The sequence below is a fragment of the Rattus norvegicus genome, chromosome 9 (genome assembly GCF_021556685.1).
Source record: "Rattus norvegicus strain SHRSP/BbbUtx chromosome 9, alternate assembly SHRSP_T2T, whole genome shotgun sequence".
NCBI classification, from domain to species: Eukaryota; Metazoa; Chordata; class Mammalia; order Rodentia; family Muridae; genus Rattus; species Rattus norvegicus.
In genome coordinates, this window is record NC_141542.1 from 21,187,695 (window position 1) to 21,212,229 (window position 24,535).

The following is a 24,535-nucleotide window of genomic DNA, read 5'->3' on the forward strand; positions in this document are numbered from 1 at the left end:
TGAAGGGAATACTTTGATAGCAGAGATGGAGGGCGATGGTATTCAGACTTATTTCTGGAAAACAAGGAAGGAATAACATTTGAATTCGAAATGAAAAATATCCAACTAAAAATCAACAACAACAAAATGGTATTTTGAGCTTCGAATCAAAAAAAGCCACAGTCAGGAAACAGAGAATTGTATGCCTCTGGTTTTCTTCAAATATGCTCACGGCCCCGGTAGGTTCTGGGTCCAGGCTGAACCAAGCAGGTTCCTGCCACTGACTGCTCCTCTATTCCTGTTTCCAGAGGCATCATGCAGATTAATATTGGGTCAGAGATGTGGGCAGAGCTGGTCAGAAGTGGCTTTCTGTCCTGTGGTCTCAGGATTAACTGCATTCCTGGGTGTTCAGCATTTTCTGCCCCAGGATTTGGGTGCAGGATTCCCGATGGCTTTAAACTCCCTTATACCATGTTTATATGTCCTGGGAGGTGTTACAGAAAAATTAATGTTTATCCTATTAATTTGGTCAAAACTGTCATCGACAGAGTATAATTTACAGGTAACTATATATTTGACAGCAAGCATACACAGTGGGTAATGTATGCATGATGAAGTTGAAATTCAGAGTTGGAAACACAGTGCACAGTGACTGTATAAATGCCTGTGAATCTCAGTCTGACTGGGAAGTGATTTGATGCCCAGTCCCCATGAGAAAGCAGAGATCCATCCCTCCCTGATAGCTGTGGGACTTCAGATGTTGACACTAATGATCAATAAAGAAGGTTCTTAAGAGTGAAGAGTTTGAGATTACTCCTTTATTGACCAGAATACATCCAATTTACTTGATAGTAACCAGATGCAGGTAGTCAATATATACAGTCTATATCCTTATCAAAATAGAAAAGCAAATGAACAAAACAACAACACGTAAATAACAAATCTTCAAATGAATAGAAGGAAAACCAAATAACCAAAACAATTAAAAATTAACCAAACTTTAAATAGAGGAATTGCACTAAGCATTTTTTGCTGCTCCTTTTGCAGAATAGACTTATAACCTGTGGCTTGCCTTGGAGACATAGTAGACAAGCAGTTAGTGATGGTAATGATCTTTTCAAGAGGAGTGGAAGTAGGTCTGTTTTGTTGGAGTGGGGGTATTAAAGAAAAAGCCTACCAATACTGAGTATAAATGATATTACAGACTTTGTCACAAAGTCTTTCCAATATTGTGAACTGATCTCCATGAAACTCTTCTGGATGACTCATCAGGACAAGTACAAATTTAAACGTGCACAGTCTTTCTGGATGAACAGAGGCTCTTGATTGATGTGCATCAGCACTTCTCTGGGTCCCTCCAAAAGTGTACACTTGCTGGAGAGAGGCAAGGTGAAAATACAGCGTATTCAATCCAAAGAAATCAAACTAAAGGAGGAAAATGCAGTCCTCAATTGCTATGGACATTATAGATGAGATGCAATAGTGGTGTATTTGCTGTGCACAATTAGTTCTCCTCCTGTAGTTCTTCTCTCCAAGGGAGATCTTGTCCTGGTCTGTGTCTTGTTCGAGTTTCTGCTGGAGAATTTCAGACCTAGTAGAGCAAGGGAAAAAGGTTTAGTGAGTGGTTGTCAATTCAGCTCTCCTTCTTACATCAGCTCTATTCAGTTGGACAATCCAGCATGACCTGTCAGCTGAGGTCAGTCCCTGCATCACCAAGTGTCCTAGAGTACCTGGGCTTGGATTTATATCTCACCTTTCAAACTGCTAAAATTTGAACTGTGGACTATGCACTGTACTGGGATTAAGAGAAAAATGAGCATTTTTTCCCACTGGTCCAGGTATATGACATTGAATAACAACATTGTAGCTATGTCTGAATCTGAGTTCAAGAGAGGTATGAGCAACCTAGAATACCATGTGGATTCCTTCTGGAGAACATGCCCAGAATTGAGGTGAAATTTCTGATTATGTTAGCACTGAAGGAACCCGTCTAGTTTCCATTTGTAACCACTGTATCTGCAAATACACAGAGAAGCCATCTCACTTCAAATTCATGCTCACCGGACAGATCCTGTAATCACTTAGAATGTGCTCCATGCAAATCTTCCCAGCGTACACATGGACATTAAAGGTGATTGTGATGTAGAAACAGAACAGCAGCCCTGTAAGTCTATGGCTAGTGTAAGGCAATTTGTGAGAGGACAGAAGAGAAAATGTCCTCAGATCTTTCCGGAGAGATCACAGGAAGAAAGGAGTAGAACATAGCAAGAAATCCAGAGGATCATATACATTGTTTCATGGGCAAAATTCACATGAACTGTACCAGAACTATACTCTGAGTAGCTCTTTAACTGCCTGAGGCTGAAATCCAGGTGGGGTGGTCATCCACCCAAAAAGGGTATTTATATAGGGAAGGATATTCAAATGGCTTCTTCCAGCCTGTGTTCCTACCTGAACATTAATGCTTAATGTAAAGATTCCCCAGGATTCGCTGGAGGCATAAAAACAAATGTTGAGTGGGATATGTACATAGTGGCCAGACCTATAGACAGCTCAGTCAGTGATGTGCTGTCCTCCCAAAAACCGTCATAGACTCAGGGTTCTTTCCCCATTAACAATCTGTCTTAGCAAGTCCCAAAGGCTGTGTAGAGCAGTCTTGTTGCTCAGCAAAGGATCATATGTTGGTGGTGGACTAGACTCTTGTTCTTGTTCACTCTTTCAGACTTTCCCCAAAGTGTGCAACTTCTTCTAATCGGAGCTGTCTTTACCATAGCCTGAGTGACTTCATGCCCAAAGCTAGAATCATAGGAAATCTCCATAACCAGGATCCAAATCAACAAATTTTCTCCCCATAATGTGATTGTTCCACAGATAATTTGAATACGTAAGTAAAAGCTTGCATGGATTATCTCACACTGAATCAGAATCTATGGAAGGGCTCCATCGTATGTACACTTTTACTCCTTGGCTGATGGACGTCTGGATAGATTCTCCTTCAAGGTTACTCTGGGACCACTACAACACTGATGTGCCCTAGTTGCAATGGCAAAACCTACTCCTTGTTGTGGAATCACTGGGTTAACTAAAACTTCTGTTCCACTTTCTGAACATGGCTTCTCATAGGGCTACCTGTTCTTACACTCACAGACCCATCTGAATTTCATCATTTCTCCTAACTCCATTGAGGCTGAAATTAACTGAGAGAAAATGATGTTGATCGACAGCACTTGCAGAATGCTACACAGATAACATAGAGGAGCGCTTTGGATTATCTGTGCACCTAAAGGGGTTCCTGGAACTGCCCTGTTCTTGCACCACAGCATAGCTATGGGACTTTTTCTGGATGATGATACAATTCCAAGCAACTCAAATTCTCAATGAATAAAATCCAAGCCAAACTCCCAGGGGAAGTTGTATTGTGCCAAGGCAGCTCGAAAGAAATGGTAGCAAGCAATGTGGAAAGCAACCTTGGAGAAGACACAGTGAGTGACATAACCTTCCAGTGGGCTTTCACAATTCACAAAGAACAGAGAAGCAGAATGAACTCATGGATTTTTCTAGAGAAGGCTTGCCCTTACCTCCCAGTACTCCTTTCCTTTGATGTGCTCCAAAGGATTTCAATGCAGATCAGTAGTTTTGCCCCTAATCACTTGAAAATCTAACTTTACATGTGTTTTTGTGTCCTCGTTTTGGGGGCTGCATTTCTAAAGGATTTTATTGTCCTGCTTCTACACCATAACAAAAAGGGACCTGCAAGCTCTAGGCCTGTACCATTTGTTACCCCTGTGAAACATGACTCACTTGAACATATTTCCACTCCTCCCCCAGACTTCACAAGATAATTCTGTTCTGAAATTTTTGGAAACAGAATAAATTAGTAATTTAAGCGTCCTTTTGCTGCACGGAGCTAGATGGAGATGCCAAATGACTGGGCAGCTCTATTTCATGTTTCATGGATGTAAAGTGAACGCTTAGAGTACTTTTCTCATGAAACTTGGAAATAGAGGGAAACACACGTTCACTACTGCAAACACACACACACACACACACACACACATATACCCACACACACACCAAACACACACACACAAACACACACACAGACACACAGACATACACAGATACTCACTCGCATGCACAAATGAAAACTTTGCTCTTATGTAGCACATTTCCTGTTGAGTGAGGAATTAGTGGGAACAATGCTGTGTACAAGCCTCTTAGACTCAAGCAGGCTGTGCTGCCCTGGCCTGTACTCATTTCCACTTCAGGAAACCTTTCTATGCAGATACTTGCTGGTCTGACAAGTAAGTGACATGTTCTGCACAGATAGCCTAAACAACACAACATCAAATCCCCAAGAGAGAGATTTCTAGGAAAAGACTCCATCGAGCTCTATGCTGACTCATCATAGGCCCCTCACTAAAACTACCCTGTTTTCTTCATAGAAGACTTTGGAAGCATCAGAGATGACAGAAACTCACGGTCAGTTCCCAGGAACATTTCATCACATTAGAGTTCCTGTGATATTAAAACAACCTCAGTTTCAGTCAGAAAAAGGCTAAATAAATAGCATACAGTGAATTTTCTGAAATGCAGCACTGTGTACAATATTGAGAGGGAATGTATCCTGAAAGAATGCAGTGCCCATGATATAGTCAGCAAAGCAATGTCAGCAGAGGGTTGCACTCTAGGATTCCATGCAAGATCATGGTGAAGCCAATAAGACAATCCAGAATCTTCCCGGGGGATAACTCTGTTCAGGTAAAGTGAAGAAATCTAATCCTTATTTTGAAAATAGCTGAATGGTTTAAGAATGTGTTGAGACAAATAAGAGAGGGGGCTCCACTTGGAACTGGACGAATGATGCAAAGACTGCTGGCCAGCACAAAACAGGAAGCTTCATGTTTGTTGAGAGACCTAGGCTTAAAGGACTAAGTTAGATAATGACTGGACAAAACTGCATGTCATGAACTGGCCTCCCCGCATGCTCCCTAAGATGCAGGTCAGCACAGCAATGCACCTTTCTTGGTGAGAATTGGGGGTACATACGGATAACTTTGTTCTTGAAGTCTCAAGTCTCTCATTCCCACCCTCAGCCTTTGAGAAACCTTTTCCACATCCTTGCTCTTCTAACCAGCTTCAGGTTGTAAGGCCCAGTTATGAACTTCCAGGAGCACTCAAATAAGACAGGACTGACATGCTGATACACAGGCTCTGTAGTTACCCAAGATCTATGAAGCATGAAGTCACCATCTTCATATACAGGGACATGAGGGGAGGAAGAACAAAAGCCACCACAAATGACAATGAGAACCATTTCTTTGGCATTTCCAGCAGGCTCTCCTCCTTGAAAACTACTTACTTCCTGAGTCTCACACGATCCCTGTAAAGAAAATGGGCTCTGGGCTTTTGCTTCATCCCTCAAAGCCCTGTTCTAGTATAAACAGGGGCTCCCACATAGCACCCTCCATACATAATGGCATGTAGTGCTGTGCTGTGTGATCAACCTATCTCCCTTAATAAACTGCAGATTCTCGAAGAGCAGGAGCATTTGCTTTCCAAACATGCAGTTTCTTGAAAAGGGGCTATCTCCACAGAAAGCCTTGTAAACCATCACATGAATGAACACTTGGATGAGACCTAGGTCAGGACATGGATCAGTCAATAGACAGTTACATTGGTTTGTCTATATTTATGGTAAGACCTGAGGACAACCTGACCCTGAGCCCTAACCCTACCTGCTGTTGTGTGGCTCTGGGGTCACAGATGTTCATTCCGGCCTCTTCACAGAACCTCTTTGTCTCCACAGAGGATGCTGGCAGTTCAGTCTGCTCCACCAGCAGTTCTCTCTTCTCATTCAGCAAAATCTGGATATTGTTCTTCAATTGAGCTTGTTCACGTAGGAGCTGGGATTGCCTGATGCTGAACCACAAACAAAAAATGGTAAATCCCAGCCAGCTTCTATTTGCCTGTCACTCCTCCAAGTCCAATAATCCCTTCAAGGGTCCTCATCCTTAGAAATCCCCAGAATAGAGCCACACTATACAAGTTAGCACCAATTAGAGGAGATCAAATCCAGAATCCACATTCCACATGAATCAAAGTACTTCTGAAAATCCTGACACTAAGACAGTTTATATAAATCAAGGAAGAAGAGATGGACCATAAGGGAGCTCGTATTACCATGGTATGGTGAAACAATATTCACGTTTGGGGAAAGCCCCTCTGAAGGGTAGTTGAAGACCCAATAGCTGTACAATCTTTCCATGTGTTTCTCATGGATCACAGATCTTTAAATCTCCTGTCAGAGTCCTAGAGATTCAGAGTTGATTGATATTCCCATCATGGTGCAAACCTTTTCTATCTAGAGGATCTTTAACGGGGAAAATAACAATTGGAGGGTCTTCTACACCCCTCACATGTAGGACAACTGAGTCCAAGAGCTACAAATCCAAGACTCCTGCCAGGAGGCAGGCTTCTTGTTAAGAGTCAGACACTACAGAACCAGAGCCCTGACTTTGGTTCAATGTCATACAGGACAGGAGCATTCCCTGTCTAGTGCTGGGTTCTCATCTCTGTCAACGACTCACCGGTAGGAACTGTTCACTTGTATGAGCTCCTTGTACCTCTCCATGGCATCACTTATTGAGTTGGTCATCATTTGCATAGCCATCATTCTCATCTCATGTTCGGATTGAAGGACTGGCAATTCGACGTGCAGCCTGGGTTAGGTCATGGCCAAAGGAACAAATAACCATCTGAACTCATGATTTCAGAATTAGGTGAAATGTAAATAAAAAATATATAATAAAAAAGTTCAAATTCAAGGAATGGTGGAAGGGAAGAAAGTGGCAAACTCAAAAACCAGACCAAAGCCCAACAGTGAGACTCAATCCACAGAAAATATTTCTATGTAAATAAGCAAACATTTGTTTTGAAATAAGGACTCCTTGGAATCCTGAGAGATAAGTTTCTGCAAAGACTCACTATATAGGAGGGGACAGAGCCTGAGAGCTGCCTGTTTGGGAATAACAACGGTCAAGACCACAGTGACCATTTCTAGGTCACAATAAATCATCCCTGGATAGTTAAAAAAATAAAAAACTAAAGATCAAAGCAGGTGAAACAAATTAGGTAAAATCAGACTGTTCTATTACTTAAACTCAGTATGTACCACATACTTGCTCCTTCAAAGTATTTGTACTGCTTAAGTTTATTATCCTGGGCACAGGACAACAGAGCCACGGTACCAGTTGGAGGGACCTGACCTTCAAGAGCTGGCCAGCTGAGCATGATGGAATTCACTAGTTTAGGAAGAAGATTCCTCCAGTCTGTGCACAGCTTTGGGCCAAAGAGAAAGCTGTGATGACATTTCTCTTGTTTTGAAAGCAGGTATACTCAATCCTTGGTTTCTATCGTTACATGAATTCCCAGAGGGCATAACTAAGTTTGACAGGGAAGAGGATTTATAGCACCTCCTCCCCTCGGGAGAGTCCTGGGTGCCACCAAGGTATACAGAATGAGCAAAGTGCTCTTTTGATCAGTGTGGGCCTCCACATACTCATCACTATCATGACCTGCAAAGTGTTGATCAAACAAATCCTCAGACCCCATCAAAGGTCCCAGACCTCCTGATCCTGAGTAAAACACCACATATACGTCCACATACATACATAGCAACCCATATCCAAACACATTTAGAATGCCAACTACATTCATGGAGGTGCCATAAAATCAGTGTATAATGAATAAATTCAGAGGAAAGAGTGATGACGTGCAGGCATTTCATTCACACACACAGTTGCAGCAAGTGTGACCAGGTCCTTCCAGCTGTTGATAGGACCAAGACTAATCCAGGAGGCTCAGGGTCAAGTACAAAAGAGGTTGACCCTAAACACACAGCACCTAGCTTATCTCACAAGCTAATGCATGCCAAATCTCCTTAAAATCCAGGATGAGAGGTGAAACTTTCTCGTGCTATGAGTAAATCTTGAGGTAGTAGAGAGAGAGCACAAGACAGTGAACAGGTTACTGGGCATAATGACTACCTGTGGTCCCACTCATCATAGATATAATGATCCAGGATTTGATAAAGTTCATCCCTCTCGAATTGACACTTCTGGATTTCAAATTGGAGTTCCTCCAGTTCCTTTAGACACTCCTCTTGCTGACTGATGACATTTTGGGATGATGCCTTCCTACCAAAACCTGTAGATTGATAAACACAAGTGAATTTGCATATTTGAACCAATGAGCAGAATAGATCATTCTGAATCCGAAAAGGAGGTGGAGGAAGGGGAAATGGTAGAGACTGGGTGAATCCCTGAAAGAGCAGAAAAGCTTTCTTAAAGGTTGATTCTTAAGATATGTCCCTCTTCCCAATCTCTAATGCCATACATGTGCCACACTCACTATTACACAACCACCGGCACTGAAACTTATAATCTGACTGAGACATAAACATCTGCGACATTGTTATCTCATATCAGATGTGTAGCAGATAATCCTGGATTTCATAATGACTTCATAATGCTTAGCACCATCAAGCTCTAACAAAGTGTGGTCCAGCCCAAAGTGTCTGAGAACTCAATTCATGACTAGGGGTGCATCCTTCTTTGTTCTCGCCATCAGAGACTTATGTAACCTACAGTAATCTAGAGGATGAAGTGCTTCAACTCCCAACCATGGATGGTCACATTGTTAATCTCACAGTGCCTCCTCCTGCCAATCTTTGACACTCACAGTTAAAAAGCTTCAAGAAAAGACACTGAAGTCTTACAACTTTATGGCTTTCTCTCAAATTAAAGATCAGGACCTCCTGAATCTTGGTTTGCCTTTGAGAAATCCCAAGGCTCCTGCTTGTAAGGCCTAGACTTAGAAGGCACATCTGAAACCTACCTCCTTGAGGATGTTCCCCAACTCTGCCCACGACTCACCAAGCCTTCCCCAGAATGATTTCCTCCTTCCTGTTTCACTAGAGAGGGGGTCAGCTTCCCTCTGACCTGGTGCGGTCTCTCCTTGATCAACACTTTCCTTCCGAAATAGCCTGAGCAGCTGGCGAAACATGCCTGCTTGTGAACCCAAAGGGAACTGAAGTAATATCCCAAAGGCAGTTGGTGTCACCACAACACTGGTGACATCACAGAAGATTCTAGGGATCTCTTAGATACAATAGATTGTCCAGTGAGGGGCTTACTGATGATGTGACTGGAAAGTTCTATGGTCTACCTACTAAACAGCTCTCCCCAAACTGATGAATTTCTGTGGGGACCCTTTCCTCCAGTCTCTCATGTGTCACTGGGAATACCATTTGGCAACCTCTATTTCAATGCTACATATGTCTCTCTGCTTCATTAGAAGTCAACAATGCTTTTGCTGGGGAGGGTTGCTTACAACCCTGAATTGGAGAACAGATTTTTCTTAGCACCCAAATCTCTAGGGACCAAGGAGGAGGGAGATTTTTCTTAAAAGTAAATCTACTACTCGAGACCATGCATGGGACATGTATTTCGATTCCTAAGCTTTTCCCTTTTTCTGGAGGGCAACATATTTCTTCTATACCTCTGAGTGTTTAAAACCTGGAAATATTTGCTTACTGTGCAGTCCTAGAAAGCCGACCTTGTTTCCATTTACATATCCATGTATTTCACAAAATCAATGGTCTATAATCCTATTTTTTTCAATAAAAACTCCTTTTACTTGGGAACATAGGGATCAACTACAGGGCATATAGAAAATAATAAATTTCTGTCCGTTTTATATATTATGTAGGACCTCCGCCCTTTCTCAAATATAACAAGATAATTAAATTGGACATCAGTGAGCAAATGTCAACCAGGACCTTGTGTTACTACATTGTAACTATATAGCCATCACTTCTCCAATATCATTCTTCGTGAATAGACAAGTCTAGGCATGAGAATATTGGGGACTACACCATGATCTTTTACTTGTAGCAAACATAAGAATCAGGAGGATGGGACGGGAGTGGAATGGCCTGAGTTCAGGTTGAACCGCAATTTTAATGGGTCCATACGTTCAGGGGGAGTCTATTTGGCATTGTGATATATTCATTCTGTCTTCTTATCATAGGTGTTATAATAATTCAACATGAATGTGTACTATAATGCCACCCCACCTCCGAGATGTAAGAGTGAAAATCATGTCTGACCTTTCTGGGAAGAACTCTGCCTTTTACTACCATCTGGAGTTATACAACATCACTATACAAAGCTCAGAAGAGAGGGGTGCAGATGTGCGGGCCTTAGAAGTTGAAGATCTCTTCTTCTGATTAGGGCACTTGTTTTTCCTATGTAATTTTTCCCTTGCTCTTTTACTAATGGTGGCTGACTTCTTTCCTGGCCTGAGGTAAACTGGAGTCCAATCTTTTGGATTACAGAACCTTCTAATTTTTGAGATGACAGTCCCACCAAGGGTCCTACTGCATACAGAAGGTATGAATAAGTCTCAGGGGCTGGAGTAAGTTAAAAAGGTCTGTGACAACAAAGAACTGATTAAGAAAACAAGAGCCCAGCTGCTCATCAAGATCACAGTTGTATGATAGTAAGAAAATGTGAATAGGGCATCGGGTGAAAGATAAATTAATTAGGAGGTCATAGGCCTAGAAGGGTTATCCTTTGCTCTCAGTGGAGCTGCCATTCTTTCTGCCATTCCTCACCCTCTGCCACAGGACCAGAGACTTCCCCAAACAACTGGCTGGCCTTGCCAAAGACCTGGCAGGGCTTCTCCCTGTAGAATAGGACACATAGAGTCCTTGAGGACTCACCAAGAGGTCTCCTCCACACAGGTTCCTTGCTGTCAAAGGGAAATGTTCCTGCAGAATCCTGCCATGGCAGCAGGAATTTCAACCTGGCTGCTCTTGATCCAGCTCACTGGGTGCAGGCCTGAGGCCCAGGGGTATCTGGGGAAAGAAGTAGCAGGCACTACCTCACAGCTCTCCTTTGTTGGATGCCACTGCTAGGACTGTGATGGGATTTTTGTTTCTTGTGTGTTTATTAGAAATACCTACAAAGCTGATTAAAGTTGCAACATGCCTTCATACCCAGCATGCAGAATGTTTTTACATCATTTTTGTTCCTGTTTTATGTTTGGATTTTGCTTTTTAATCCCCTCAGGAAATTTCCCTGTGCTTAGAATGTTAAGCACATGCTCAGGAGGGATCGATTATTCAAGTTCGGCAAAGCTTTTGTTCTCACCATCACTCCACAGATGATGCCATTACGTACTTTGAAATAAGAAAACAGTTATAGAGAAGTAAATTAACCTGTAAGCTATCACAGAAGAAACACATCATGATTGTGGAATGGCACCCCAGTATTTTGTATTTCCTAAGTTATTTTTATTTTAAACTTTTTTATTGGATTTTTTTGGGTACATTTCATCTTTTTTAAATCCTTAAAGGTATCTTTTATTCCTATCGTCCCATTTACAAGGTGGAATTTCACCTGTAATTGTTAGTCTAGATAGTTTAGTCAATGGCTTAGATATCACCTTGGCCTAGTTTCCTTGGCATAAGCTGAGTTAGAAGCAGACTCAAAGGTTCAGGACCAACAAATAATGAATTCCACTACATCTGGATACCTAGCCTCACAGCCAGGAAGGGACTGGATTTCCATTCACTATTTTAAAAAAAGATGCAGTTCATTAACATGTAAAAAATTTCTCAAGTATATTAAAGTGTTTACATGGTCATACAGTTTTTCAAATACCTGGCATTCATCTTTTTCCAAAACCTAAAATATCTTTCTTATTCACTTTTTTTGATTATTTTTTGGTACTAGTATCATTTTTTTAAATTTCAGGTTTTTTAATAGATATATATGTTTTATTCAAACGTTTTTCCCTTTCCCAGCTTTTGGTCCATAAGCCCCCCTGCCTTGCCCTCTCCCATAAGAATGGTCCCCCAATCCATGCCCCTTAGAACCCCCTTCCCGGACATATCCTTGCACTCAGGGTCCAACCTTGTTAAGAACAAGGGCTTCCCCTTCCACAGGTGCCCCAACAAGGATATTTTCTCCTACATATGCAGTTGGACCCCTGGGTCAGTCCATGTATATTCTTTTGCTAGTGGTTTATTTGTTTGGCATTGCTGTTCTTATGGTGTTGCAAGCCCTTCAGCTCTTTGAATCCTTCCTCTCATTCCCATAAAGGGCGTCTTGTTCTCAGTTCAGTAGTTTACTGCCAGCAATGACCTCTTTATTTGACATGCTCTGGATGTGTCTCTCAGGGGAGATGCATATTCTGTCCCTTTCAGTCAGCACTTTTTAGCTTCATCAATCTTACCTAGTTTTGGTGGCTGTATATATATAGGCCACATGTGGGGCAGACTCTGAATGGCTGTTCCTTCGGTCTCTGCTTTAGATTTGGCCTCCATATCCCCTCCTACGGATATTTTTGTTCCCCATTTTAAGAAGGAGTGGGAACATCTGCACTTTGGTCATCCTTCTTCTTGAGTTTCCTGAGATCTGTAGATTGCATCTTGGGTAATTTGAGGTTTTGGTCAATATCCACTTATCAATGAGTGCATATCGTCAATGAGGGGTGCTGAGTACCTGGAAGATAATGGGGGACAAGAGACGCGAAGAAGGACGCCAAGACAAGAGTCATATCAAGGTGATAATTTTATTTTTCCCCAATGCTGAATTTGTACCATAAAAAGGGTAACAGAGAGAGGAGAGAAGTAAGAAAATTTACCCACGCCAAGGACACAATATTCGTGTGGTCAGGGAATCGGCTGATGTTGACAGGTTGTCAGAAAACTCACAGGTTTGTAATATCTATTAGTCAGCAGGATGTTGGTTTTTCAGAAAGGTTACAGGTCATCACATTGGGTATCTTAACGTCACACGTTATCATATGATTATTCATCTTGACCACCACATTTGTATTAGTCTTCTGCAGCTGGCTGGGGATTTTCCATGAACCCAGTCATACTTAATGCTAACCGTAATAATAACATCAATAATGGAGGGCTTCAAGGCCATCGCTCCCAAGAGCATATCAAGTGTGCTTTTCTGTGATTGGATTACCTCACTGTGGATGATATTTTCTAGTTCTTTCCATTTGCCTATGAATTGAACGTAGTCATTGTTTTTGATAGCTGAGTGGTACTCCATTGTGTAGATGTACCACATTTTTCGAATAAATTCCTCTGTTGAAGGGCATCTGGGTTCATTCCAGCTTCTGGCTATTATGAATAAGGCTGCTATGAACATAGTGGATCATATGTGTTGTTGTATGTTGGAGCATCTTTTGACTATATGCCCAGGAGAGGTATAGCTGTGTGCTCAGGTAGTGCAATGTCCAATTTTCCAGGAACGTTCAGACTGATTTCCAGAGTTCTTGCACCAGTTTGCAATCCCAGCGACAATGGACGAGTGTTCCTCTTTCTCCACATCCTCGCCAGCGTCTGTTGTCACCTGATTTTTTGATCTTAGACATCCTGACTGGTGTGAGGTGGATTCTTAGGGTTGTTTTGATTTGCATTTCCCTGATGACTAAGGATATTGAGCATTTCTTTAGGTGCTTTTCAGCTATTCTATATTCCTCAGCTGAGAATGTTTTCTTTAGCTCCGAACCCCATTTATTAACAGGGGTGTTTGGCTCTCTGTACTCTAACTTCTTCTGTTTTGTGTATACTTTGGATATTAGCCCTCCATCCGATGCAGGATTGGTAAAGATTTTTTCCCAATCTCTGGGTTGCCTTTTTGTCCTAATGACACTGTCCTTTGCCTTACAGAAGCTTTTCAGTTTTATGAGGTCCCATTTGTCGATTCTTGATCCTAAAGCATAAGCCATTGGTATTTTGTTCAGGAAATTTTCCTTAGTGCTCATGTCTTCTAGACTCTTCCCTACTTCTTATCCATTACTTTTAGTGTATCTGGTTTGATGTGGAGGTCCTTGATACACTTGGACTTAAGCTTTGTACAGGGTAATAAGAATGGGTCAACTTGCATTCTTCTACATGTTGACCTCCAGTTGAATCAGCACCATTTGTTAAAAATACTACCTTCTTCCATTGGATGTTTTACCTCCTTTGTCAAAGATCAAATGACCATAGGTGTATGGGTTCTTTTCTGTGTCTTCAATTATGTTCCACTGAGCTGCCTGTCTGTATGCCAATACCATACAAACTATTGCTCTGTAATACTGCTTGAGGTCAGAGATGGTGATTCCCCCAGAAGTTCTTTTATTGTTGAGTAGAATTTTGCTATCCTGGGTTTTATGTTATACCAAATGACGGCAAATTGCACTTTCTACCTTTATAAAGAATTATGTAGGAATATTGTTGGTGATGGCATTGAATCTGTAGATTGCCTTTGGCAAAATGGTCATTTTTTTACCATATTCATCCTGCCTATCTATGAGCATGGGAGATCTTTCAATCTTCTGAGATCTTCTTCAATTTCTTCAGAGATTTGAAGTTCTTGTCATACAGATTTTTTACTTGCTTGGTTCAAGTAACAGCAAGTTATTTTATATTATTTGGGACTGTTGTGAAGGGTGTCATTTCCCTAATTTCTTTCTCAGCCTGTTTACCCTTTGAGTAGAGGAAGACTACTGAATTGTTTGGGTTAATTTTATACTCGGACAGTTTGCTGAAGTTGTTGATCAGGTTAAGTAGTTCTCTGGTGGAATTTTGGTGTTGCTTAAGTAGACTATCATATCATCTTCAAATATTAGTGTTTTGACTTCATCCCTTCTAATTTTTTCCCTTTGACCTACTTTCATTGTTTGATTGCTATGGCTAGGACGTTAAGTACCATATTGTACTTAAGTAGGGAAAGAGTGGGCAGCCTTGTCTAGTCCCTGATTTTAGTGGGATTCCTTCAATATTCTAAGTTTAGTTTGATGTTAGGTACAGGTTTGATGTATTTTGCATTTTCCTATATTTAGATTCAGGCCTTCAATTCCTGATCTTTCCAGGACTTTATTAATGAAAGGGTAATGAATTTTGTCAAATGATTTCTCAGCATCTAATGAAATGATCATGATGTTTTGACTTTGTTTATATGATGAATTTCGTTGATGGACTTCCGTATATTAAACCATCCCTGCATCCTTGCCATGAGGCCTACTTGACTATGATGGATGATTGTTTGGATGTGTTCTTGGATTCAGTTTGCAAGAATTTTATTGAGCATTTTTGATCAATATTCGTAAATCAAATAGGTCTGAATTTCTCTATCTTTGTTGTATCCTTGTGTGGTTTAGGAATAAGAGTAATTGTGGCTTCATAGAGGGAGTTTGGCAGTGCTCTGTCTGTTTCTATTTTGCGGAATAGTTTGGACAGTATTGGTATGAAGTCTTCTATGAAGGTCTGATAGAATTCTGCACTAAATCCATCTGGTCCTGGGCTCTTTTTGGATGGGAGATGTTTAATAGCAGTTTCTATGTCTTTATGAGTTATGGGGTTGTTTCGATGGTTTATTTGTTCCTGATTTAACTGTGGTACCTGGTATCTGTATAGAAAATTGTCCATTTCCTCCACATTTTCCAGTTTTGTTGAATATATGTTTTTGTAGTAGGATCTGATGATCTTTTTAATTTCTTCAGATTTTGTTGTTATGTCTCCCTTTTATTTCTGATTTTATTAATTTGGATACACTCTCTGTGACCTCTGGTTAATATGGCTAAGCGTTTATGTATCTTGTTGATTTTCTCAAAGAACCAGCTCCTGGGTTTGCTGATTCTTTTGATACTCGGTTTTGTTTCTTCTTATTTGATTTCAGCCCTGTGTTTCATTATTTCCTGCCTTCTACTCCTCTAGGGTTTATTTAATTTTTTCTAGAGCTTTTAGGTGTGCTGTCAAGCTGCTGACATATGCTCTCTCCTGTTTCTTTTTGCAGGCATACAGAGCTATGAGTTTTCCTCTTAGCGCTGCTTTTATTGTGTCCCATAAGTTTGGGTATGTTGTATCTTCATTTTCATTAAATTCTAAGAAGTCTTTAATTTCTTTCTTATGTCTCCAATGACCAAGTTGTCATTGACTTCAACTTCCATGTATATGTGGGCTTTCTGTCTTATTTGTTGTTATTGATCAGCAGCCTTAGTCCGTGGTTTTTTGATAGGATGCATGGGATTATTTCTATCTTCCTGTATCTGTTGAGGCCGGTTTTGTGACCGATTATATGGTCAATTTTGGAGAAGGTACAATGGGATGCTGAGAAGAAGGTATATCCTTTGGTTTTAGGGTGGAGTGTTCTATAAATATATGTTAAATCCATTTGTTTCATAACCTGTTAGTCTTTCTGTGTCTCTGTTTAATTTCTGTTTCCCTGATCTGTCCATTGATGAGAGTGGCGTGTTTAAGTCTCCTACTATTATTGTTTGTGGTGTAATGCATGATTTTTTTGAGCTTTAGAAAGGTTTCTTATTGTTTAGGGACACAACTGCTATATACTTGACAAATATAGCAATCAGCCAGAATAGAAAGCATGTGACTGTTGGCCACATGAGGATGAGTTTCTTTCAAAGATCATCATGATTTTTGGTAAGATCTTCCCTGTAATTGGTGGCATGGCTTCTCACAAACATGGTCCAGTTGTCTAGAATCTCCTCCTTGGTCAGCATCTCATCCTTGTTTTTATCTGACTCATACACCAGATGCTGGGCCTCAGCTTGTACATGGTCATAGTCCTGAGGGAGGATCCAATGGTGAATCTCATCCTAATCCAGTTTCCCATCCTTGTTCAGATCTGGGAAATCATTGAACTGCTCCCCAGACAAAACCCAGTCGGTCTCAGGGCAATTGTCCTCGTGAGAAAAAGATGTCCACAATGTACTCATACTCGTCCACAAAACCATCCCCATTCTTGTCAATATTCTCCAGCGTTTCCAGAACTACAATCTCCTTCATATGTTCTAAATCCTCTTAGTGCAGAAAAGCAATGAACCCGTCCTGAGTAGCTGTCAGGTCACCGTCAAGGCCATAAACCTCCTCTCATCTCGTGGAGGCAACTTTTTAAAGTTGTGATGATCAGAGCTATCTTGGAATTCAGCAAGGTTTCCCAGGTAGTAGCCATAGGTAGCCTGCTTGTATTCTTCCCAGGAGATATTTCATCTATGTCCCTATCATAATCCTTCCAGAGTTTAGCCACATTTTGGTTGATGTATCTTTTCTGTACCTGTTTGATCCAAACTTTCAGGTCCTCAGTAGTAACAAGGCTGCCTTCATCACTGTCAATTGGATCAACAATTTTCCCCAGCCTCTCCTGCTCTCGTCCAGGATTAGCTATCAAAGGTCTTGGAGTCCTCCTTGCCCAGGAAGACCTCATGATCGTACAGGAAGCTGTGCTTATTCTCTGGTTGCCACTCGCCCTGCTCTGAATCGGGACAAACCATGTGCTCCTTGCTCATCATGCTCTTGGCATGAACGCCAGGACCAGTGCCAGCAGCAGCCCATGGAGAGTCCCAGGCTGACACCATGCACCACAGTCGCGATCAATGGGAGGCAGCAGGGAAGTAGGGGCTCAAAGCAGCTTATCCGCTGTCCCTTCCCCAGAGAGGGCTTTTGTTACATTTCGAATATTATCCATTTTCCTTGTTTCCACAAAACCCCTTATAAAACCCCCTCCCCCTTCTACTGTGAGGGTGTTACCACACCCACCCAAACACCCAGGCCTATCTGCCTCCCTGTTCTGGTTTCCTCTACACTGGGGAATCAAGCCTTGACAAGACCAAGGGCTTCTCCTCCCATTTGTGCCCAAGAAGGCCATCCTCTTCTACATATGCAGCTGTAGCCATGGGTCTGTCCATGTGTACTCTTTGGATGGTGGTTTCAGTCCTGGGAACTCTGGGTGTTTCTTAGTGTTGTTCTTATGGGACTGTAAACCCCTTCAGCTCCCTCAATCCTTTCTCTTACTCCTCCATTGGGGACCCTGCTCTCAGCTGAATGGTTGGCTGCAAGTATCTGCCTCTGTATTTGTCATCCTCTTTACCCCACTCTTTTGAGCAGATCACCACAGAGCAACGAAGATGTATTGTCTTGGCCTGATGATGTACAGACAAATAGATGATTTCTTAATTCTTATGATGGTTCCATAAGAATTCCTAAAATTAGATTAGTAATTTTAAGCTCCTTTATAATGGGACTGCTATTATGTTTTCTCTGGTAATCAAAATTGCATTGAGAACTCTTCCTTCTTAAAGTTTCACGAGTGAATTGCTTCTGCTATACCAAGCAGGCATCTACAAATTAGAACCCATTCTAAGAGGGTACAAACCAATTAACCAAAGTTCATAAAAAGAGAACTAATGATTTACTATAGGTGCAAGGACTGAACGTAAATAATTGACTGGATTTGCCTATAGGCAATTTCACTTATTCTTTTCTCATAAAAATTACAGCTTTTAACTCTCCATGAACATGCAGAGCCAATGACAGATGGTGACAGTTTATCCTGATGATTACTCTTCATGGATATGCATGTAAACATTCTCTGTCGTAAACTGATTATCCAACTTATGATTCGAATTCCTGTGCAAACTTGTGAACTTTTCACCATGTGATGCTGTGTTCAGAAAGATATACAAATGCTGAGGACAAAGAGAGAGAAAGCTTTTTAGACAGAACTGAACTGAATAGAACAGAACTCAAGAAGAACTTAGAAGTAAAGGCATAGCGTTGAGAGTAAGGCATTGAGAGTAAGGAAATTATTGTGTCATAAGAGCAAGAGGAAAGGAGATAAGAAGAAGAGAGCAAGGAGAACCTTATAAGTCAAACTTTATGGCGGCAAACCTTTGTAGAAATTCTAGGAAAACGGAAGAACTTATAAATAAAGGTTAAAATCACTACTCTTCAGTCTTCAGCCTGGCTCACTGGCTAGCCTGTGCTCTTCAGTCAGGCTCACTGGCTAGCCTCTGCTCTTCAGTCAGGTTCCCTGGCTAGCCTCTGCTCTTCAGCCTGGCTCACTGGCTAGCCTCTGCTCTTCAGTCAGGGTCACGGGCTAGCCTCTGCTCTTCAGCCTGGCTCACTGGCTAACCTGTGCTCTTCAGTCAGGCTCACTGGCTAGCCTCTGTTCTTCAGTCAGCCTCACTGGCTAGCCTCTGCTCTTCAGTCAGGCTCACTGGCTAGCCTGTGCTCTTCAGTCAGGCTCACTGTCTACCCTGTGCTCTTCAGTCAGGTTCCCTGGCTAGCCTCTGCTCTTCAGCCTGGCTCACTGGCTAGCCTCTGCTCTTCAGTTAGGCTCACTGACTAGCCTCTGCTCTTCAGTCAGGCTCACTGGCTAGCCTCTGCTCTTCAGCCTGGCTCACTGGCTAGCCTCTGCTCTTCAGTCAGACTCACAGGCTAGCCTGTGCTCTTCAGCCTGGCTCACTGCCTAGACTCTGCTTTTCAGCTGGGCTCACTGGCTAGCCTCTGCTCTTCAGTCAGGCTCACTGGCTAGCCTCTGCTCTTCAGCTAGGCTCACTGGCTAGCCTCTGCTCTTCAGCTTGGCTCACTGGCTAGCCTCTGCTCTTCAGTCAGGTTCACTGTCTAGCCTCTGCTATTCAGTTAGGCTCACTGGCTAGACTCTGCTTCTCAGCTGGGCTCACTGGCCTATGGGGCCCTAGCACATCGCTTAACCATCTGCTCATGACTGCCTGACCACACTGACCACCTGACCGGTCGCCCTGACGTCTTAAAGTCATTCTCTAGAAAGAGCACAAGAAACCAAAGAGAAACACCACAGCAAACTTTTCCCATGGGCTCCTCTTTAACCTTAAGTGCTTTCATTATTTCTTTAAAAGAGTGAAATATAATTTCGGCTATTCATATGGCCAAGAGAGCTGTCCAGTAGTCATTGCTTTAGGGAATTTGGTGGTAAATCAAAAGATTCCTTTATTCTATCACGATGTTATCTGTATGCTGTAAGATGTATGTTTGAAAACACAACACCAAATTCCTAAAATCTAGATGTTTTAAGACATCAGCTCATGGAGAAACATAACTGCTTCCTATCTAGACTGGGCTTTTTTGCTTTACTGCAGGTACAATCAATTTTCCACACTACTTCCATGATTTTCAAGAATGATTAAGAGAAAAATAAGTTGAACATAATGGCCAGAAAGGGGGTTCTGTCAAGTTGTCTTATGTGGGACAAGATACCAAAGTATGATGGTAAACCTAAAACCACCTGTTCCCAAAACTAACAGAACTTACAGAAAATACATACTTTCTTATCATTCCTCCTCCCCAATGATCAGTGATTTAATGAGCACCTACTACGATCCTAGCACTGTGCATCTAAGTGTGTAATGGTGATTAAAAAACTTAATAAATGCCTCATTAAGGAATAAAGAAAAATGAAACATAACTTTGAAACTCAGAATTCAATATAAGCAAGACCACCACCATTTCTTCAACTGGTGATTTCTGAAAACTTCATCATTTTTTGCATGGGCTTCTATAGTAATGATACTGAGTCTTGATTTGGTAAATCACAAAAAGCAAGTCACACTTCTTTCTTGGCTCCCACAACTGTCAAAGGGAACAACACTGTTGTTGTCCATTGTGCTTCCCTATCAATCCTGCTATGGATGGTAATGAATTCCAGTCTTTTCAATGTGAAAACAGGCCACCACTTGAGGGCAAAGGTTATTAAAATTACCCAAACCGGTATATTCTCTAAAATTTTCACATAGCATTTTACTGATATCACAATGTAAATTCACTACAAATATTTAACCAATGAATATATTGAATAGCTCTGCAAATAGGAGCGATAATCATATATACTTGAAAACAACTATTATGGAAACAAAGGACGTACTAGGAGAAAAGATACATCATTAAAAGCTACACAAGCAGCAAAAAAGACACTACATTTCTTGGTTTAAAAGTTAGATGATACACTTGATCTTTAAAGACAGGCAATGTACTTGATCTTTAATCCCTTCAACTGTGCCCTGTCCACATAGAAACTGCAGTAGATGACAATCTTTTGTAAGATTTATTTATTTATATGTGAGACAATGCAGCTGTCTTCAGACACACCAGAAGAGGGCATCAGTACTCCTTACAGATGGTTGTGAGCCACCATGTGGTTGCTGGCATTTGAACTTAGGACCTCTGGAAGAAGACTTGGTGTTCTTACCCACTGAGCCATCTCTCCAGCCCTCACAATGGCCTCTTACACAGCATCACAGTGGTCTATTTCACTAGATGGCTCCACGGTGATAACAGAGAAACTTTCACAGTTCCTGAGCACTTCTGAGTTCAAACACCACCAGTGCCCACTCTGTGCTGTTGGCACATTCTGACCTTCTCCTAAGGGTTGTCAGCCACAAAAGGGACGGGTTAGCACCAGACAGCATTCACTGCCCTATCCTAAAAACCCCCTCGATTCTGAAAAAGCCACATTCCATGCTTGCTCCATATTTGAGGAAGCCAAATGTTGATCCGGCTCAAGGCTCTTCTTTTCTTAGCTCATCAACTTTCTTTTTCCACTTCTTGTCACAAGAAGTATTTTTTTTTATGCTGCAACTACACTGCAATGTGTGAAGAAAACCAACATCAACTCTGGGTGTCACCTCTTGAAATTTAAAATTCACAAAACAATTCATGGCTTTCTAATCAGCACCATGGAAAATAAACAAAAACAAGCAAAACCATTCCAAAGGAACTTGCTGATCTGGAGGCCTGCTCATAGCAGGTAGGAAAGAATTAAATTATGCAGAACTGTAATCTCTCAGAGCTTTGGAGGCTAAAAAAGAGGAAATCTCTGTTTATGTTCCCTTTCTCCGAGTAATTGAAGGAGGGTATTTTACATCCTCCAAATACAATCTCTTGCAAGGGGCAACCAATTTCAAAGTAGATCAGAAGAAATCTATTAAATAATACATTCATTGCCTGAGGTTTCAAGAGAATATTTTCCCACGATCCCAGTCCTTTAACAGCACACTCCAGATTACCTCTCCACTCTTTCCCAATGCCATGGGCTTTCCAATCCCTACTTCAGCTCTCCATACATCCCTGAACCCTCCCTTCCCCTACCCAATGGGCTCACTTTGCATTGCCTCCTTCTGCCACTGCTTTCCCAGGACAGGGGTAAGGGGGGGGGGGGCAGGGCCAGAACCAGCCAAGGAGGGACACGGGTCTCCTACCTACCTTGATTCTGCTGCTCTGGCGGTGCAGCCCGCCCTGCTTGCTGCTTGCTGTCCCTGGGGACCAGACCGAGGTCCAGCTAGGGGTCCAGGCAAGCGCCAGGCCTTGAAGTCCCCTGGCAGGGCTGGCCTGGGCTTCTTCCCTGGACACTGCGAGGCTGCAGTCTCTGTTGGAAACCCCGCCACTGTCATAGGGCGCCTGCCCCAGGCGGAGCTGACCCCCAAAGCCGCTAAGGTCCCCGTCCCTGGTCTCTTCTTCTGCTTTTTCTTTTCTTTTTTTCTTTCTCTTTTTGTTCGCGACCTGGCGCCTGCGAAGAGCTCGTCTCCAGGAAGGAGGACATCGTGCAGGCAGAATCACCTCTGGGCCCTGCCGGGGTCGGAGAGGGAGAGAGAGGAGTCAGCTTGGGCGGCGGCGCCCTGGCTGCCGGCACCCGCGGAAGGAAAACTCGCCCAGGCACACGCGCTGCTGCGGGCGCCAAATATAACGCGGGCGCCCCGCCCCCTCAGGCCGGCGCTCACCCACGAGCTCCGCGTGCCCTGAGGCCCGGCTCGGGCGCGGTCGAGCGGCGGGGTGGGAAGGACACGTGTGCCCACTCCGTGGGGCAGACAACAGGGCGAGGCACGACACCGGGAGGCTTGTGGTGCGGAGCTCCGGGCTCTGTACAGGCGGGTCAGTCCCCTCTCAGGGCTCTGAGGAGGCACAGGGCGGCTTCTGCGGCCCCCAGGCCCAGCGTGACCTAACTGTGGCCATAGCCTCCGGAGCTTCCAGCTGCCCCAGGCTGGAGGCTTGGGCATGGCGATTGTGGTTGCCACTCTCCTAGGCCAGCTCAGCAGGGCACAAGCCACCACCTGCTGTCCTCACCTGAAGGCATCCTGAGAGCCCACATCCAGCAGGGGAGCCTCAGGGCACAGGGCCATGGTCTTGGGTCTGCACCTTGTTGCCAGCCCCTCACACATATGGCAGCATCACACATATGGCTCCTTCTACCAACCGCCACTAATTACCATTTGGACATTCCATCACAGTGTTCTCAAGAAGAAAGATGCAAACAAACACGAAAAGAATGAAATTTAGAATCTTTTTTATCAGGCTGGAGAGATGGCTTGGTGGTTAAGAGCGCTGCTTCTCCAGTGCTCCCAAGTTCAATTCCCAGCAACTACATGGTGACCAACAACTATCTGTAGTGGGATCCAATGCCCTCTTCTGTCTGAAGTTCTCTTCTGACATGCAGGCACACTCGCAAACAGAGTGCTCATGTACATAAATAAATAAATCTTTAAAAATAAAACCTTCTAATCAGTTAATGTATCTACATCTAGAAGCTAGAAAAGGGTCACAGCAATGTTAAAAATAATTCAGAAATGGTAAAGGGATGTACGAGAGTCACAAAATTCACTGGGCAAGATGGTGTATGCCTGGAATCCCAAAACTCACAAGGCTGAGGTACGTGGATTGCCTTGAGTTCAAGGCTAGACTAAAGTGTGAGACCTTGTATTAGAAAACAAAACAATTGGGGAGGGGATGGAGAGAGAGACAGAGAGACAGAGAAAGACGGAGAGGGAGACAGAGACAGAGAGCCAGCGCCAGAGAGAGACAGAGACAGAGAGAGAGAGAGAGAGAGAGAGAGACCTCGACATCATTTCTTGCACTGATGACAAGCTACTGAAGAATGTGAATGTCTCCTACCAAACACTGAGATAATGCCAAAGATAGAATGGGTTTCTTATTAAGATATCATAAAATGTAGATGGAAAAGTAAAGGAATGTATAATAAATAAAAGAGAAATCCTAAATTTGGAAAGCCTAAATTTAGAAGACTGTATAAGTTTAAGTCATAGGGGAGGGGATGAGATGATGTGGGGGAGAGAATAATCACAATAAATTATATATGTGTATAAAAATGTTAACTAAGAGCAACCAATGAAAAGAGAAGAGCAGGTTTATTTTACGATGAAATTGAGTTCCCATATGACACTATATAACATTTTGGATTATATGAATTATCTGCAATAAAAAAATCAATTGTTATTAAAGATGTGGTTGTGTTCATATTAATTTCAAGTGTTTTAAATTCTTTTTTTATTTGCTTATTTATTGATTGATTTTTTTTAAGATAGGGTTTTTCTATGTAGACCAGGTTAATTCAAAAAAGAGATCCACCTGCCTATGCCTCCAAAGAGTTAGGATCAAAAGTGTATACACACACATGAAATTTACATTCTTAAAGTGATAAAAAATTACAGCTATCAACTTGGTACAATTATTGAACAGTAATCAAGTGAATAGAAATATCAGAAACACATGTAAGGCATTAGGTTACTGTTGTTAAAAGGATCTTGAGCAGCATATATAATTCAAATCATCCAGGAGATACATTGTGAAAAAAAATGAAACTGGATAAAGATGATTTAAATTTTTTTAATCTATTAAAAATTTTAAAGTGCATTCGAT

The 24,535-nt window shown here is 42.3% G+C and overlaps 1 protein-coding gene and 1 pseudogene across 2 annotated transcripts; both read right to left on the reverse strand.

The window, feature by feature from the left end:
- Nucleotides 1-782: 782 nt before the first annotated feature.
- LOC148003461 (uncharacterized) lies at nt 783-22,501 on the reverse strand. Of its 2 annotated transcripts, none has more exons than XM_087568718.1 (5): nt 22,088-22,501; nt 8,028-8,187; nt 6,570-6,701; nt 5,718-5,901; nt 783-1,570 (listed from the first exon to the last, which is right to left on the reverse strand). In XM_087568718.1, exons 3-5 carry the CDS (start codon nt 6,659-6,661, stop codon nt 1,565-1,567), a joined length of 282 nt encoding a protein of 93 aa, XP_087424844.1. In that variant the 5' UTR covers nt 6,662-6,701; nt 8,028-8,187; nt 22,088-22,501; the 3' UTR covers nt 783-1,564. The 2 variants fall into 2 exon arrangements, with proteins under 2 accessions (XP_087424844.1, XP_087424841.1); XM_087568715.1 differs by lacking the exon at nt 22,088-22,501 and adding an exon at nt 8,916-9,092.
- On the reverse strand, nt 16,341-17,415 carry LOC148003462 (reticulocalbin-1 pseudogene; annotated as a pseudogene).
- Nucleotides 22,502-24,535: the final 2,034 nt, after the last annotated feature.

Excerpts from the sequence above, each read along its gene's own strand:
- LOC148003461 (XM_087568715.1), bottom strand. The coding sequence starts at position 9,045 with ATGTTTCGCCAGCTGCTCAGGCTATTTCGGAAGGAAAGTGTTGATCAA. Across the intron at positions 8,188-8,915 it reads ATCATTCTGGGGAAGGCTTG|GTTTTGGTAGGAAGGCATCA; the intron begins GTGAGTCGTGGG and ends ATCAATCTACAG. Across the intron at positions 5,902-6,569 it reads CAAGTGAACAGTTCCTACCG|CATCAGGCAATCCCAGCTCC; the intron begins GTGAGTCGTTGA and ends TTTGTGGTTCAG.